Source organism: Ahaetulla prasina, chromosome 7, assembly GCF_028640845.1.
Source record: "Ahaetulla prasina isolate Xishuangbanna chromosome 7, ASM2864084v1, whole genome shotgun sequence".
Classification (NCBI taxonomy): Eukaryota; Metazoa; Chordata; class Lepidosauria; order Squamata; family Colubridae; genus Ahaetulla; species Ahaetulla prasina.
The window spans coordinates 80,851,974-80,869,809 of NC_080545.1; the positions used below are offsets into that span (position 1 = coordinate 80,851,974).

Genomic DNA, 17,836 nt, shown 5'->3' on the forward strand with positions numbered 1-17,836 from the left:
AAAATGAGGACCCAGATTATTGGGGGCAATATGCTGACTCTGTAATCTGCTTAGAGAGGGCTGTAAAGCACTGTGAAGTTATGTATAAGTTCTATTGCTATTGTTATTCTACTCCAGGAACGCATTAGCTAACAAAATAAAAGCAAGTAGTATCAAAAAAAATGGTATTATATTGGCCAACCACAACCACTGAGTTGGTAACTTAAGAATTATTAGAATTCTAATAGCCATCAGTAATTACTCAGATACTCTAGTCTCAAGAATTGTTCATAAGCATTCAGGTATAGTTGCCCTTTGGAGTTGAGCCTTTGCCTTTAGGTGGTTTCCAAATTCAGCAGTGCTGGCTTTTATTTATTTATTTTATTTATTTATCTATTTGATTTCTATACCCCCTTCTCCCGAAGGACTCAGGGCGGTGTACAGGCAAAATAAAACAAACAGTGCAATATATAATTTAAAATGCAATTAAAAAAACTTATTTTAAAATTGGCCTGAAAATTAAAATATACAGTAAGCTAAAAACCCCATTTAAAATTAATTAATAAGAATTTTTTTTAAAAAAAAAATTGATAAAATTCAATTTAAGACAGCCCCGCGCGAATAAAAAGATGCGTCTTCAGTTCGCGACGGAATGTCCGAAGGTCAGGTATTTGGCGTAAACCCGGGGGAAGTTCGTTCCAGAGTGTGGGAGCCCCCACAGAGAAGGACCTTCCCCTGGGGGCCGCCAGCCGACATTGCTTGGCGGACGGCACCCTGAGAAGTCCCTCTCTGTGAGAGCGTATGGGTCGGTGGGAGGCATGTGGTAACAGCAGGCGGTCCCGTAAGTACCCAGGCCCTAAGCCATGGAGCGCTTTAAAGGTCGTAACCAGCACCTTAAAGTGCACTCGAAAGGCCACAGGCAGCCAGTGCAGTCTGCGCAGGAGCGGGTGTTATATGGGAGCTACGCGGAACTCCCTCTATCACCCGCGCAGCTGCATTCTGGACTAACTGAAGCCTCCGAATGCACTTCAAGGGGAGCCCCATGTAGAGAGCATTACAATAATCCAAGCGAGAGGTAACGAGCGCATGAGTGACCGTGCACAAGGCATCCCGATCAAGGAAGGGGCGCAACTGCCGAACCAGGCAAACCTGGTGGAAGGCCCCCCTGGAGACGGCCGTCAAATGATCTTCAAACGACAGCCGTTCATCCAGGAGGACACCTAAGTTGCGCACCCTATCCTTTGGGGCCAATAACTCGCCTCCAACAGTCAGCCGCGGCTGCAGCTGACTGAATCGGGGTGCCGGCATCCACAGCCACTCCGTCTTGGAGGGATTAAGCTTGAGCCTGTTTCTCCCCATCCAGACCCGTACGGCTTCCACGCACCGGGACAGCACTTCAACAGCTTCATTGGGGTGGCCTGGGGTGGAGAAGTACAGCTGGGTGTCATCAGCGTACAGCTGGTATCTCACCCCAAAGCCACTGATTATCTCACCCAACGGCTTCATATAGATGTTGAACAGAAGGGGCGAGAGAATCGACCCCTGCGGCACCCCACAAGTGAGGCCCCTCGCGGTCGACCTCTGCCCCCCTGTCAACACCGTCTGCGACCGGTCAGAGAGATAGGAGGAGAACCACCGATACACGGTGCCTCCCACTCCCAATCCCCCCAACCGGCGCAGCAGGATACCATGGTCGATGGTATCAAAAGCCGCTGAGAGGTCTAATAGGACCAGGGCAGAGGAATAACCCCTGTCCCTGGCCCTCCAGAGATCATCCACCAATGCGACCAAAGCTGTCTCCGTGCTGTACCCGGGTCGGAAGCCGGACTGGAACAGGTCTAGATAGACGGCTTCATCCAGGTAGACGGCTTTTCCTTTGTTTGCATGATGTCAGTGAAAAGTTCATTCAGAGTCATTACCAAGACTGGCTTTGATAATGTGGTGTGCAAACAGACAGGAATATGGCTCAGTGCAATGCAAAGCAGGCTTCCCCTTTCTCCTTTCTATTTATGGAATAGTATTTACCAACCCCAACCCCAGTTCTGAAATGTGTCTCTAATACCATTCTTTCTTCTTTACACCAAACAGCAAGAAATTCCAGGAAAGCAATTTGTTTTCCTTAAGTGAGATGCCATTACAAATTTGAGGGATCTTCATAATATTTATATATAAAACATAATGAAGAACATTGGAAGCAAATAAATCTCTCTCCCTATAGTCCCAAAGGTACTTTGGGCAACTGGACTATGTTTTTTTTTTCTTTGAAGACGTTTCATTTCTCATCCAAGAAGCTTCTTCAGCTCTGACAGGATAGTGAGGAATGATGAAGAGAAGCCTAGTTTCCAGGCCTTTCAAAATTGTACTTAAGAACCAAAGATTCCCTGACAGATTTACAGAAAAAAAGGTGGGAACTATAAAATCCAATCAAATACACGTACGATATCTAAAAGGGCAATAAAACCAGCTATCGTGTAAATTCACAAAAGGAGATAACGTAAAGGTAAAATTTGCAGAAATAAAAAAAGAACACATTTTCTGCTCTTAAAGACCATCCCATCCTTACTTTATTCAAGTCCTCGTTCATTCAGTCATAATGCCACTATGTGCAACTCTCAAAAAAAAATAGTTTTTACCAACCATAGGTATGCAAGGGTATCCGTAGAACGCTACCAAAAAAAGGAGTAATTCAACACTTATTCCTTTTTGGGTAGGGAAGAGATTGACACCAGCTTGGAAAATTTCCAAACATGGATTAGCATTCACCTGAAACTTCCTGAGTCACAGACAAAAAACAGTGTGTCAGCATTGCATCACAAGACGGCAGATAAGAGCTTACTGAAAATGTTAATTTGTAATCCAGAAAAATTACAAATCCAAGATCCAAGGGTGAACAGTTTATTGGTGTTATTTTGAAAAGATGAACATATTAAAAATTGTAGAGCCTAGGGAATAAATTGATATCCTCTTCAAACCATTTTAACTCAAAAGATGGCAACTGTTTCTTACAATGTCAGCGCAGCATTATAATAGGTACCAATGGAATATTTTAGCTCAGGGTTGAACTTTGGGGTTCCTTGGTATTCTCTGAGCTTGCAGAGTGGTGTTCTTGCAGACATTTTATTACCAAACTTGGTAACATCATCCATGCCGGTAGGGAAATAGGGTTTGCTCACATTTTATACATTAGTCGCTTGTTCTGTCAGTGTTGGTGAGAGTGGTCTTGGTGGGTCCTTGATTGGGCTGTTCTTTACTGTTAGCTTTTTTATCTGAGTCAGTAATTTCTTGATTAGGGTATTGTTTCTCCTTGACTGTTGGTCTAGTTTAATCATGGTGTTAATCTCTGGTCATTTTAATAGGTAATTGCTCCAAAGTTTTCCTAAGGTATTTTACTTAGTGAGGTTGGCACAAATCTATCAATTGCTCTTTCATATCAAATTTAGCAGATTATTTATAAACCTGAATTTAGTTGAAGAGTTAAGGCTATTGAGTCAGCAGCCAAAGGTCGAGGTTTACAGTGGATTCGGGACTGAGAGTTTATACAGTAAGTGAATAGTGGGATCCCATTACACTAGAAGTGGGGCCAGCTGATTTATAGAAGAGTTTGGAAAAGAGCTCCATTATAAGAGACCTGGGTGTGCGGCATTTTGTCATGCTCACAGAGAAAGGTGGGAGCACCAGGGTAAGGTCTAACTTTTGGAAAAGAGGTTATTATAAGAGGAGGGCCTGCGACTTTATGGCAGCATTAAAAAAAGTGATGGCAACTTTCCCAAGTAACATAATTTATTAAAAGGCCAAACTTTTGGTTAGCTGTTTGGAGAGCTTTGATGCTCTCTGAGCTTGTAGGTTTTACTGCAGACGTTTCATTACCAAACTAGGTAACATCATCAGTGCACTGATGTTACCTAGTTTTGTAATGAAATGTCTGCAAGACAACCACCAAGCTCAGAGAGCACCAAGGACCTTACAATTCAACCCTATAGCTAGTTTTGGACAGCTGCTGCCCACTTCATCAGATACATAGAAGGAAGCAAGCAAGCCTGTCTTCCCATCCCTTCCCCCCCAAATTTAAAATGGGAGGGAGAGGATGAAATCAACCAGGTGAAGAAACAAAAGCACTCCCGAGGAAGTGGAATAAATAAATAAATAAATATTTTCACAGTCCTCTTTTTGACTCGTGCAGTATACAGGTCCTCAATGGAAGGCAGGTTGTTTAGCCATTGTTTTTTTCTGCAGTTCTAATTATCCTCAACGAGCCCACTATCCCTTAACTCCCGAGCAAGGGGGCAGAATCGAGTCCCGACCGGCCTCGATCTTCTGGCCGCCTTCTGCAATTGGCTTCCCACCGCCTGCCCCGCCACCAGATTGCAGGAGAATTTCACAGCCGTTCCCGGAGCGCCAGAGGCGACCAGGAGGGCCAGCTGGATGGAAGGTGACGCGCGCCCAAACAGGAGGCGGAGCTGCCCCGCGGGTGCGGCCGGCAGATTCCCGCGGGGGTGAGTGGAAGGGAGGGGCTCGACTGTTGCAGCCGCGCTCATCCGCCAGAAGGTGGAGACTAGCTCAGCCCCTCGGCAGGTCCCTCAGCCCTGCCCAAGCCTAGCCCAGCTCAGTCCGTCCCGGCCGGAGCGCGGCCGACAACTGCCCGCCAGTCGTCGAGTTCGCCCAGCCAGCATGGCAGTTCCCGTCTCCGGTTCCGACTCCGGCTATATCCGCACCGTCTTGGGCCAGCAGGGTCTGGACGAGCAAGACAGTTCCACGCTCGCCTTGCCGTCGAACCTGTCGGGCGGGAGAGCCGAAGCGCAAAAGTCGCTCCGCATCCAGAGGCAAATCCAACAGACCTTGGCCCGGAAGAGCAGGAGCTCACTGGTCAATGGTGAGTGGCTACGGTCGGTAGGGAAGCCGACTTCCCAGGGCCCTTTTTCGCCTCCCTCCAGCTTTTTTCGGAGTAGGTTTTCTTGAAAGTTTCCTTTCCCTTCCTTGCCCACCTTAAGGTGCGAGAACCAATTTTTATAACGCCTCCGCTTCCTCCTCTATTTCAAGGGCAGTGTGAGAGGGGGAAAAAATATTTTTTTAAAAAAAAGTCTCCTCTTTGCTTTTTAAGTTGAACCCTTGTAAAACTGCCCCACAAAGGGCCAGGAAAAGAAAGCGGATTAAATTTAAGGGAAAGTTTTGTAGGAACAAAAGTGTTTGCAGAGTTTTCTTGGTGTTAGGCAGGGTTGAGTACCTGAGTTAACCACCTGCAGAAAACAAAGTAACTTTCGGAAACTTTGAGACTTTCAAGAAAAGATTGGACTGCCATTTGTCAGAAATTGTGTAGGGTCTCCTGCTTGAGGGGGGGGGTTGGACTAGATGACCTATAAGGTCCCTTCCAACTCTTGTTCATCTGATTTCTAACTTTTAACTTTGGACTGGACTGGAGAGAGATGTTTTTAAACCTAAGCAAAGGCACCTGTAATGCAATCTCTTGTTTACAGGGAACTTATAATGTTGTACAATCTGCAATTTAGCAGGTAACTCTTACAGTTCATTGGCAATCTTGCCATTGCTTTAAAATAGGCTTAGAGAAAGGTATGTGAAAACCAGCTTGCTGTAGCTGTTAGGGTATAATCTAGGAGACTGTGAGTTCTAGTCCTGGTTTAGGCACAAAGCTGGGTGGGTGACCCCCCCCCCTCTCTCTCAGTCCTAGGAAGGAGGCAATGGTCTCCTTCTGAGGCAGCTTCTAAAAAAAAGAAACTTCTAAAAGTTTTTAGACTTCTAAAACTTCTACAACTTGCAGTATTTTTGGCAGCTTCTAAAAAAAAACTTGCTAAGAAAACTGGGGAGAAAATGACAGAGATAGGAAAGTGTATGGAGGATAAGGCTACTAATGTCCTGTTAACAAAACCATACATATATAGTAAGTCAACTGGTAGGGAACCTAAGCTGTTTTCTTGCGATATACTGTATGTCTCATAATGTTGTGGGAACATTATGCTGGTCTAGGCTGTGGATAAAGCAGCCAATTCTCCAGGTAGATGAATCCATAATTTCTATCCTCCCTTCTTTTCAGAAGTTTAAAATAGCCTAGATCAGGAATCTCCAACCTTGGCAACTTTAAGCCTGGTGGACTTCAACTCCCAGATTCCCCAGCTAGCAAAATTGAAGTCCTCCAGGCTTAACATGCGTCTGTCTCTCCTCCCCCTCTCCCCCCCCACCCCCGCCTAAGTGACTATCTTCTTCCCATTGTTCTCCCTTCTCTCACAAGCCTGTGAGATAGGACAGGCTGGGAGAGAGTGTCTGATCCAAGTTAGCCAATGAGTTTCTTGGCTGAGTGGAGAAATTTGAACCTGGGTCTCACTAGAGGTCATTATTCTCCATTTGTATCTCTATTAACAGTACAAACAGTACAATGTCAAGGTTCCAGAAAAACTGGACCTTGACCGCTTGAAGAATGTTACCATACCCCTCAACCCCCCTTCCTCCCCTCAGGGGAAAAATGTGGCAGCGACTGGGACCCTAAAGTCTAGTATGGTTTCCAGGCCTGACATACAAACTATGAAGTTCTGCTTCTTCCCCTCTGTTCCTCCTTCCTTTTCCTCTTTCAATTTCATATATATATATTACTAAGTCACCTTGTCAGAGTCACTGGGAGTTGGGAAGCATATAAATTTAATAAATCATCATTATTAACATTGAGGATGGAGCCAATGTCCATACAAACCACCCCAGTTTAAGATGGGTTATTTAGGTCATTGCAGATAACATTTTTAGATAGAGTAGGATGGACCATTTTCAGATTTATAGTACAGCCGACTTTCATCTTGCATAAGGTCAACTGATAAAAATCTGTTGTAGAATACATGCAGCCACACCGCATTGCAAATTTTACTGCTTTCTCTGATATATATTTAAAAGAGAAAAAAATCTGTGCCCATCTTTATAATACTTGAAATTAAAAAATCTCAGTATTAAAAATATTTCACTTTTAATGTTTCGTCACACATTACATTATGTTATATGATAAATACAATATCAGAAATAAATACTACTTTACTATTATTGGAATGAAATCCCCATAATATCACTTACCTGTTGTGATCACTAGGCCTATAAAAGCTTTACATAGTTAACATAAAATGTTTTCAGCCAAGGCTTTTACGCAATAGTTAAAACATTCACTTTTCCAATCCTGTACGGGTAGTCCTCGACTTATGACCACAATTGAGCCCAACATTTCTGTTGTTAAATGAAACATTTGTTAAGTGAGTTTTGCCCCATTTTATGACTTCTTGCCACAGTTTTTAAGGAAATCTGTTGTCAGCAGGTCACAGAAGGTGATGATGTGACCACAGGACATTGCAACCGTCATAAATATGAACCAGTTGCCAAGTATCTAGATTTTGATCACATGACCACAAGGATTCTACAGTGGTCATAAGTGTGAAAAGGGTCATAAATCACTTTTTTCAATCCCATTGTAACTTTGGTCACTTAATGAACTGTTGTTAGTTGAGGACTACCTATATATTAAAAATTTTAAGTCTTATTACAGAAATCGATATTTCAAAGAAGGATGTGGTGGCTCAGTGGCTAAGATGCTGAGCTTGTCGATTGAAAGGTCGGCAGTTCAGCGGTTTGAATTCCTAGTGCCATGTAATGGGGTGAACTCCCGTTACTTGTCCTAGCTTCTGCCAACCTAGCAGTTCGAAAGCGTGTAAAAAATGCAAATAGAAAAATAAGGACCACCTTTGGTGGGAAGGTAACAGTGTTCCATGTGCCTTTGGCATATAGTCATGCTGGCCACATGACCACAGAGACGTCTTCGGACAGCGCTGGCTCTTTGGCTTTGAAACGGAAATGAACACCGCCCCCTAGAGTCAGGAACGACTAGCACATATGTGCGAGGGGAACCTTTACCTTTTTATATTTCAAAGATCTAGTCAGGGAGCCCTGGGAATGCTGGTAGTTCTTTGATATTAAGTTGAAAAAGACTAGAACAGCGGAACCATATTAACACCACTCAATAAAGTGGCTTTTATCACCACACAAATTTGGGGTGACTTGTGTGCTTTCTCCCAGGGGCATCCTCTGGTGAGCCTTCACTTCTGCAGTTGTGAGCACCATCTTGACACTTCGGTGTCCCTTGTTGACCCTTTCCTGTTACTCTTTTCCCTGGCTGTGTATGTATCTCATGTGCAAAAGAAAAATTCTAGTTTCTTTGATTTTCCCCCACATTACCCAACCAACTATTCAAAAAGAGACCCTGCTAATCAACTAAGTCATCAGATTCTTCCAAACTGCCTTGACGTTTTAGTATTTGGAAGTCAAGTGATATGTGTTTGAAGCAGGCCTTTTGAGGGTAAGTTCATTTGGATCTGTTTCAGCGTCCATATTATCCCTTGGCAAATATTATTTTTGATACTTGGTATGTATTTAGCATGAATGCTTCAGTGAAGAAATCGGAGGTTGCTATTTTCATAACCCACTAAAAACAATGTATGGTATAGAATTGCATGAAGCATGATTTGTCAACAATAGAGTAACGAATATATTTATCACTCCTTCTTACTGAAATGTTTGAAGACTTTTTTTTCCCCAAACTCTTTGAAATTCTGGCTCTTTCATTCAAGAATGGAAGCTTGTCTCTATTAGCTGTTTCTCTAAACGTAGAGACTGAATGTTCCCCCAGGGTGACAAGCATATGACAAATGTCTTTCACTAGATAATTCTCCAATCAATCCAAGTATATCTTAGATACACTTCTTGGCCTGAAGGTGCCAACCATAAATTAACCTACCTCTCTTTCTCCTCGTGTTTTATCTCTTTACAACACAGGTAATTGTAAAAGTTCTGCATAGTATATAGCAGTGGTGGATAGCTATGGCCCCTTTATGACCTGTGGACTTTGTCTAGAATTCCTGGGTTGCTGGCTCAGGAATTCTGGGAATTGAAGACTACAGGTTGAATAGGGATCATAGTTGCCCTCTGATAAATAGGCTATGGCTTTATCAGTCTCCCAACTTAAGGTTTCTATGAAACATCACAATTCATGTTTCCTTGCTTGTTCCAGTCCAGAGATGGATAAAAAGGTAGCCAAAATGTGTGTTGTAGCCTATAGACTTAGATGACAAAACTCACTATCTCCTGAGTGGAATAAGACAGGTTCCCTAATTGCTTTTAATTGTGAAGTTGAGATAAATTAGTTTTGCGACTTTAGGTTTGTGGGTTTTATGCAACTGTATGCCATTTTGTATGTGTGCATGATATAGTCACTGACCAAAACAAAGCAAGATTGATTGTGTTATGTATTAATGCTGTACCTTTAAATATTTGAGCGGGAAATCAGCACGTTGCTGATTGGTCAAAACCTCCAACAGAACTGTATAAAAGGAGAGGGTTTTCGCCCAGCCTGTTGCTGGGTTCACCCTATATTAAAGAGCTGTTGTCACTACCCTGGTCTCCAGCCTCGTTACTTCCCGAACTTAACATTGGCGACGAAGGTGGGATCTCGAGGCTAAGGAGAACCAGAACCGAGCTGAAGCACGATAGTTCCGAACCCAGCAAACTCAGGGCAGAAACGCGGAAATGGCAAACACGCCACCCGCACTGCATAACCCGGCAAGGAGAAATGGGAACGATATGACCCGCTTCAAAGCTTTCTAGAAGCCAACGAACTACAGGGGATCCCTGATAACCGCAAACGGGCTTACTTCTTAAGCCATTGCGGGCCGGAGGTAATCGAGATTGCGGAAGCCCTGGCAGAGCCAACGCCGATACAATCGGTATCGTGGCCGACTCTGCAGACTTTGCTGAAGAACCATTTCGCACCGACGCCGTCCAAATACGTGCAGCGGTTTGAATTCGGAGAACGTAGACAGATGGAGGGCGAGTCCATCGGTGACTACATGGCCGCTTTAAGAAGAGCGTCCAAGGACTGCGGATACCGAGACCTAGACGAGGTGCTACTCGAGCAACTCATCCGAGGGGTCAAGGACATCCGCCTACGGCGACGGCTGCTAGCCAAGAGCAACCTGACACTAGCCAACGCTCTGGACGAAGCCAGAGCACACGAAATGTCTACTAAAGCAGCAGAGACCCTGCAAAAGCCTCTTCAATCCAAGGCGAGCGCAAAGCCAACGCCAGTACACCAGGAGGAGATTCAGTCCGAATCCGAAGGTGAGGGCGAGGATGAGGAAGGGGTCTGCCGGACCGAGAAACGCGACATTGAGGACCGTGATGAAAAGCGGAAGCTGCGGAGGGCAGCATCAGCGCCAACGCTGCAGGTTTAAAGACGCAACATGCCGGCGGTGTGGGAAGAAAGGGCACTTAGCTCAGGTCTGCAGAGCGCCCAACCTTCCGCCGAAAATCCAAATCGGCCAATCAAAACGCGGAACCGGAAAGGCGGCCCGCGATTGGTTCAAACAAGAAAGGCGCGAAGTCTAACCAAACGACTGTCATTATAGGCCGCGCCTCAACCAAAGTGGAAAAGAAGATTTTCACAAAGCCCAAGATAGAGGGAGTACGGTGCAGGCTTGAAGTAGACACGGGATCAGCGATCACCATTATGTCCTGGGACACTTTGGCGAAGTCGCTGCCGTCCGTCGCGAAGCGCCACCTGCAAGCACAACGGCTACGAGTGCACGACTACCAGGGGAATCGCATCCCTGTTCGAGGGACCACCTCCGTCCGAGTCGAGTATGGTCCACATAAAAGACCCTGCCCATCACGATCGTCGAAGGAACTCTGCCCAGTCTGTTGGGACTAGACTGGTTTCGTGCCCTGGGCATGGGAGTGACTGGCATCTACAAGTGACTGTAACCTGAAAGACATTCTCTTTAACGAGTTCAAGATGTCTTCAAGGACTGCCTGGGCAAGTACAAGGGACCCCTATTTCCTTCAACTTAGACCCCAGGTAGCCCCATTAGGCTTAAGGCGAGGAGAGTCCTTTGCCCTAAAACCAAAATTGATAAGGAGCTGGATAAGCTCATTAATCAAGGGATCTTGGTGCCAGTCGATCACGCAAGGTGGGAGACGCCAATCGTCACCCCATAAAACCGGACGGGTCAATTAGAATTTGCGCTGACTACAAGGCGACGCTAACAAAGCCTTACAGAAAAGCGCTTACCCGGTTCCCGTGGTGCAACACTTATTGCACTCTTTGGGGCAAGGGCAAGTCTTTGCAAAGTTAGACTTGGCCCAAGCCTACCAACAACTGCCAGTAGACGCCCGCACAGCCGAAGCCCAAACGATTGTGACGCACAGGGGGGCCTTCAAGTGCACCCGATTGCAATTTGGGGTCAGTGTGGCACCAGGGCTGTTCCAAAACCTGATGGAACGACTACTGCAGGGGCTCCCAGGGGTAGTTCCCTACTTCGATGATGTCCTAATTTCAGGGGAAAACATGGAGGAATTGGGGGAGCGGTTACGGAAGGTCTTGAGCATTTTCCGGACAGCCGGGTTAAAAGTCAAGACAAACAAATGCCAGATAGGGGTCGAATCCGTCGATTTCTTGGGCTACCGGATAGACAAGAAAGGAATTCACCCTACTGAGAGCAAGGTTAAGGCAATTAGAAGGCTCCAGCGCCCAAAAACAAAGCAGAGCTGCAGGCATTCCTAGGATTGGTTAATTTTACGCGGTCTTTTAAAGAACAAAGCAACTGCTATGGAACCGCTGCATAGGCTCCTAGGAAAAAATACTGTTTGGTCTTGGGGAAAGTCAGAAAATAGGGCTTTTGAAGCAGTAAAGAACCTGCTCTCAAGTGATAGCCTACTCATCCAATATCACGACTCATTACCCCTAGTGTTGGTTTGCGATGCCCCTTATGGGGTGGGGGCTGTACTCAGCCATAGACTTCCAAACGGCACAGAAGCCCCTATAGCGTTCTACTCTAGAACGATGTCCTCCCCAGAGAGGAACTACAGCCAATTAGACAAAGAAGCACTAGCCATTGTGTCAGGGGTCAAAAAATTCCACGAGTATGTCTTTGGGCGGAATTTTGAAATCGTGACTGACCACAGACCGCTACTAGGATACTGGCTGGCGATCACCAACGCCTGTGGCACTTTCGCCACGCTTGACCCGATGGACTATATTCTTAGCCGCTTATTCGTACAAGCTGCAGCATCGACCAGGAAAAGAAGTGGGGCATGCAGGCGCGTTAAGCCGATGCCCACTACCAGGGGCGATCAAGACCCCACTCCGGGACACCCATCCTACTTATTGACTCTTGACTCTGGCCCAGTCACATCTAAGGAAGTGGCTCGGCATCATACCGACATTGTGTTAAGGACTGTACTCGGTTGGGTACAGAGAGGGTGGCCCGCTGCGGTGACGGTTCAAAGAATTTGTTAAAAACGAGATGAGCTCTCGGCTCAAGGGGTGCCTGTTATGGGGTGATCGTGTAATAATTCCTGAAAAGTTAAGGGGAAAGGTATTGGACCTCCTCCACGAGGGTCACCCAGGGATCGTAAGGATGAAGGGGTTAGCCAGAAGCTATGTATGGTGGCCACTCATGGACGCAGAGATTGCTGAGAGGGTAGGGAAATGTCAGGCTTGCCAAGAATCCAGACCTCTACCCCCAACGGCCCCAGTCAGAGAATGGGAAAAGCCCCAAGGGCCCTGGTCAAGAATCCACATTGATTTTGCGGGCCCCTTTCACGCCAAACATTCCTAATTGTTGTGGATGCATTTTCTAAATGGTTGGAGGTCATACTCATGAAATCCACTACGGCCGAAGCAGTAATCGCAACCCTGCGCCACCTATTCGCAACTCACGGGTTGCCGGACACTCTGGTGTCCGACAATGGGCCTCAATTCACGGCAGCCCAGTTTGAAGAATACCTGGCAGAGGAAGGCATCCGACATGCCCTCTCTGCGCCCTTCCACCCTGCGTCGAATGGTTGCAGAGCGTTCCGTCCGGAGCGCTAAGGAGGCATTGTCCAGGCTCAAGCCAGGTGACTGGCAAACAAAATAGACTTTTTCCTAGCCATCCAGCACAGAACCCCAAGCACGCCACCGGAAAAGCCCAGCCGAATTGCTAATGGGACGGAAACTCCGTGCCCACTTGACCGCTTGAATCCCCATTACACACCAGAGGGTTACAAGGAAAACTAGAAAAGACAAGGAAATGAGCATAGGCGACCGGTGTGGGCCCGAAACTATGGGGACGGCCCTAGTTGGCTCACAGGACAAATAATTAAAGTAACTGGCCCAAAATCATACGTGGTAGAGTTACCCGACAACAGAGTGTGGAGGCGCCACATAGATCAGTTAAGGAAACGAATAACCGACCGAACTGAACCAAATGAAACATATCATGATCAATACCAATTTGATTCCACAGCCAACAATGACCCGGGGGAGGCGCAAGACTTAGCTGAGATCCCAGAGTTCCAGCGACGCCATCAGGTTCCCGAGGGAAGCGGCAGGGAAATTGAAAAAAGTAATCCAAGGCCCGATGGCCAAGAAAAAGAGTCGGCCAATAATCCGGAGCCCGTTGGCTCAGAGAAAGTGCTGGGAGGAGAAAATAGCCCCTCCGACCAGCTCAAAACACCACCCAGAACTGAACCGCGCAGGTCAGAAAGGACTAGGAGACGCCCAGGTTATTTGCGTGACTACGTCGAAAAATAACATGTAAATAATTATGTAAATAGAGGCAAAGTGTTTTCTGGGAGGGGAGGAGTGTTATGTATTAATGCTGTACCTTTAAATATTTGAGCGGGAAATCAGCACGTTGCTGATTGGTCAAAACCTCCAACAGAACTGTATAAAAGGAGAGGGTTTTCGCCCAGCCTGTTGCTGGGTTCACCCTATATTAAAGAGCTGTTGTCACTACCCTGGTCTCCAGCCTCGTTACTTCCCGAACTTAACAGATTGAATGATTGATATAGATTATTCCAGATTGTAGGAAGAATTCCCTTCTTTTTGCAATATTGCAAAGAAAGTGGCTCTCTGCTTTTACTATTTTGCAAACTGGACTTGAATTGTTATGGTTCTTCACTGACTTCCTTCTTGGTTCTTATTGTTAGCTTGTATGTCATTTGAATGTCAGATTAGTCTTAGTCTAAATATCCAATCACAGGACAATTATCACTTAGCATATTGAACCATTCAGATTCAGGATATTGTTGGAATTCTTCTAATGGGTGATTTATTTAATGAAATAGGGTTAAAGACAACATGACCTAGGACAATGCCTGATCCAAGTTATCTCTTAGGTTAACTTACATTATATAGTAGTGTTTGTTCTAAAGATAGAACAAAGTAGGATTCAAGATTATGATCAGAAGTTCTCAGAGGAAAATTGAGCTACTAAATGTTTTTTTAAAAATCTGAGATTTCAGTAGCTAGTTTTTAGAGAGTAGTTGATCCAATATTAGGATTTGAATGATATGTTATAGTTAATTCAAAGCCATGTACATCACCGTGAATGGATCTAATGTATGATACTCAATCCACTGTAAAAATACATACTATGATTTCTTAAAGGCTCTTAATTTGTCCTCACCAGCAATCAAATACTGTAGGGGAAAGTCTTTTTTTTACAATTGCATTAATAGAAGAAGTTTAACTTCTTTCTTCACTGACAGTAGGTCTACTGCCTTAAGAATTTCAGCCAGCATTTGGTTCACAAAAGCATTTAAAAAAAGAAAAAGAAATGCACAACAACTGAGCTTTTATCAACTTTCTCCTGAGCTTTTACAGTAGTCTGTCCTGTATTTACCTTTTATTTAATACTATGCTTTTGAATTGTGCATTTCACAATCAGTAAGTGGAAGTTCTTTAAGCAAAAGGATTATCTATTGGCTCCTTTCCCAGTGGATATATTTGAAAGTGTGAGTGTTTAAGAAGCACAGGGCCTATCCACCAGTGGATTTCTTAAAGGAACAGGTGGCTGCCTGAAGGCTAGAACTATAAATATTAATAATAAATGTCAATAGATCCTGGAAGTAACTACAGAAGTGTAAGGCTTAATGTTACAGTGACTCAAGAATATACTATATTAACTGGGGTTACAGACATGAACGCAAAAGTTTTATCTGCATCGGCAAAGATTTCTACTAAGTTGTTTTTTTTTAATTTAGCCAAAGAGGTAGGAAATCAAATACACGGTTACTTGAATTAATTAAGTGATGATAAGTTTGGGTGAATCTGTAGAGAGAGAGATCCAATTCTGTAAGATTAAGGGTAAAAGCTTTATCATCAAAGTTCTATACTGCCTAGAACAGGGGTGTCAAACTCAAAGCCCGGGAAACATGGAATAATTAGATCTGGCCCACGAGGCCACCCTGGAAACACTGAAGGACTGGCCTCTGCCAGCGAAAATGGAACTTGGGAGGGCCGCATGCAGCTGAACTTTGTTTTTGCTGGAAGAGGGTTGCAGGAGGCCATCGCAGCTGAAAACGGAGCTTGGGAGGACTGTGTGCGGCCTTCTCAAGCTCTGCTTTTGCTGACAGAAGGTTGCAGGAGGCATTTGCAGCCGAAAACGGAGCTCAGGAGCCTGTTTTCGCTGGCAGAACGCTCAGGCCACCACAGGTGTCCCTGACATGGGTGACATCAAACTGGCCACACCCACCCCAGCCCTTCCCCCCCCCCCCGAGGTCAAACACAACCCTGATGCGGCCCTCCATGAAATCGAGTTTGGTGCCCCTGCTCTAGAAAACACTGAGACGTTTCAATATTGGCATTCTTTGTGATTCTTCTTGCCTACAAACCTTGATACAGATAGTCAATAGATTAAGACCACAAGTGGGACCAGAACTTCAGTCACCAAGCAGTGTGATTGTTAAAATAGTCGCATCCAATTCTGCAATTTGGTGATCATGTGACCCTTAGGATGCTGCAGTTGCCCTAAGTACATACCCGGTTTCCAAGCACCCAAATTTTAATCATATGACTGTGGGGATGCTGTGATGGTCATAAGCACCAATGCAATGGTCATAAGTACAAGAACTAAGTCATAAATCCCTTTCTTTGAACGGCTAATTATACAGGTACTCCTCGACTTAAAACAGTTTGTTCAGTGACTGTTCAAAGTTATAACGGCACTAAAAAAAAGTGACTTATGACCACTATTCACACTTATGTGTGAATCAATTGTGTTGTAAATGTTGTACCTTGATGAAGGTATCTTTTCTTTTATGTACACTGAGAGTATATGCACCAAGACAAATTCCTTGTGTGTCCAATCACACTTGGCCAATAAAATTCTATTCTATTCTATTCTATTAATGACCTTTGCAGCATCCCTATGGTCATGCGACTTAACATTCGGATGCTTGACAACTGGTTCATATTTATGACGGTTGCAGTGTCCCGGGGTCATGTGATCAACTTTTGTGACTTTATGACAAGCAAAGTCAATGGGGAAGCCAGATTCACTTAACGTCTGCAGTGATTCACTTAACAAACATGAGAAGAAAAGTTGTAAAATGGGGCAAAACTCACATAACCGATTTCTCACTCAGCAATGTAAATTTTGGGCTCAACTGTGGCCACAAGTTGAGGACTATCTGTAGTCATAAGTTGAGAGCTAGCTGTAGAAAAGAAAAATAAGTTGCCTGTTTGGTGCCATCCTGAGGGTATAATTATCAATCAATGCAATCAAGGGAACAGAAGTACATTTATTAAGATTATTGTGCATTGATGTAACTTTGTGAATAATTCTCCATTGTTTGCAGAGCAAAGATCATTGAAAAACATGACCTTATCAGAGGCTGGCCAATGGGCTTGATTGAAAATTGGCATTGGGCCCATAGGCGGAAATAAACCTGGTAGAAAGATGTAGTATAAATCTCTTATTAGAATATACCTGTAACTGAGAAATCCTAAGAACAGTTTAATTTTCTGTGAAACATTTGCAATTTACGTTTAGTGGCAACAGCTTTTAGTTTCCCTGTCGCTTTTTTATTTATTTTTATTTTATTTATTTTGTCACAACAGTATATATAAGCATTGACATGTAACAACTATATAATATATAAGCATATATATGAGCATAAGTATGTAATAACTATATTAATCAGATATAATGAAAGGGAATAATAGGACTGGAACAGTAGGCACGTTTGTGCTCTTATGCACGCCCCTTACAGACCTCTTAGGAATGGGGTGAGGTCAATGGTAGATAATTTTTGTAAAGCTTTTGGGATTTTTTCTATTTTTTTTTCCTTTTTCTACCTTTTGATTTCAGATCGTTTTGCATTGTTGAGAGACTGCTTTCTGGAGACTTTAATATCCATGCAGTAATTCCTCTAAATGCTAGAGTAAATGTTTAAAGAACTATGTAACGATTGAAGTTTCTTAATACAGGAACTGCATAATTATACATTAAAGTGTGCTTTATTGCACATGCACCCGTTTGAAGTTAAAAGACGTTTGATCGCAACGTAAGACCTGCAATCCTCAAAAGTGATCATTTGTACGTAGGAGTCTGTTTCAGGGATTTCTTTATATAGCAGTGAATTTTCATACACACACAAAAAAATTCTGCACCATTCTTCAGTTCTTTTCCCGCAGAGTTCTTCAATTCTAAAAATGTGACACTGGATTACATGTCTGACATTGTTCATTTTCTATATACAGAACAAAAGGTTTCTGTTATGTATGAACAATTAATTTCAAATTTACTTGAGCAAATAGGGCATATAATTCTATGGGGATTATGCAACTAAAAAAGTAATTACATCAATTATTTTGGGATGTTGCTCTGTTTTCCGTGGTACAGATTTTTGTTTCTCGTCCAATATCTCTCTGTCGAAATTTAATTTTTTAAAGGGAGTGTTTTAAATATATTTTACTATGTTAAATAAGCTCCAGGTGATATATAAGATGTTGCCTTACTTTTCCTGGAACGCTGGAATGTTTATAGTTCAACCAGGC

The 17,836-nt window shown here is 44.0% G+C and overlaps 1 protein-coding gene across 1 annotated transcript in view; it reads left to right on the forward strand.

Annotated features, from left to right (window-relative positions):
• Positions 1-4,489: 4,489 nt before the first annotated feature.
• PKP2 (plakophilin 2) overlaps positions 4,490-17,836 on the forward strand; it is a 75,379-nt gene continuing 62,032 nt past the window's right edge. The window contains exon 1 of the mRNA XM_058191045.1: positions 4,490-4,849. Within this exon, the coding sequence (XP_058047028.1) occupies positions 4,648-4,849 (202 nt within the window). The 5' untranslated portion in view covers positions 4,490-4,647. The remainder of the gene's footprint in view (positions 4,850-17,836) is intronic.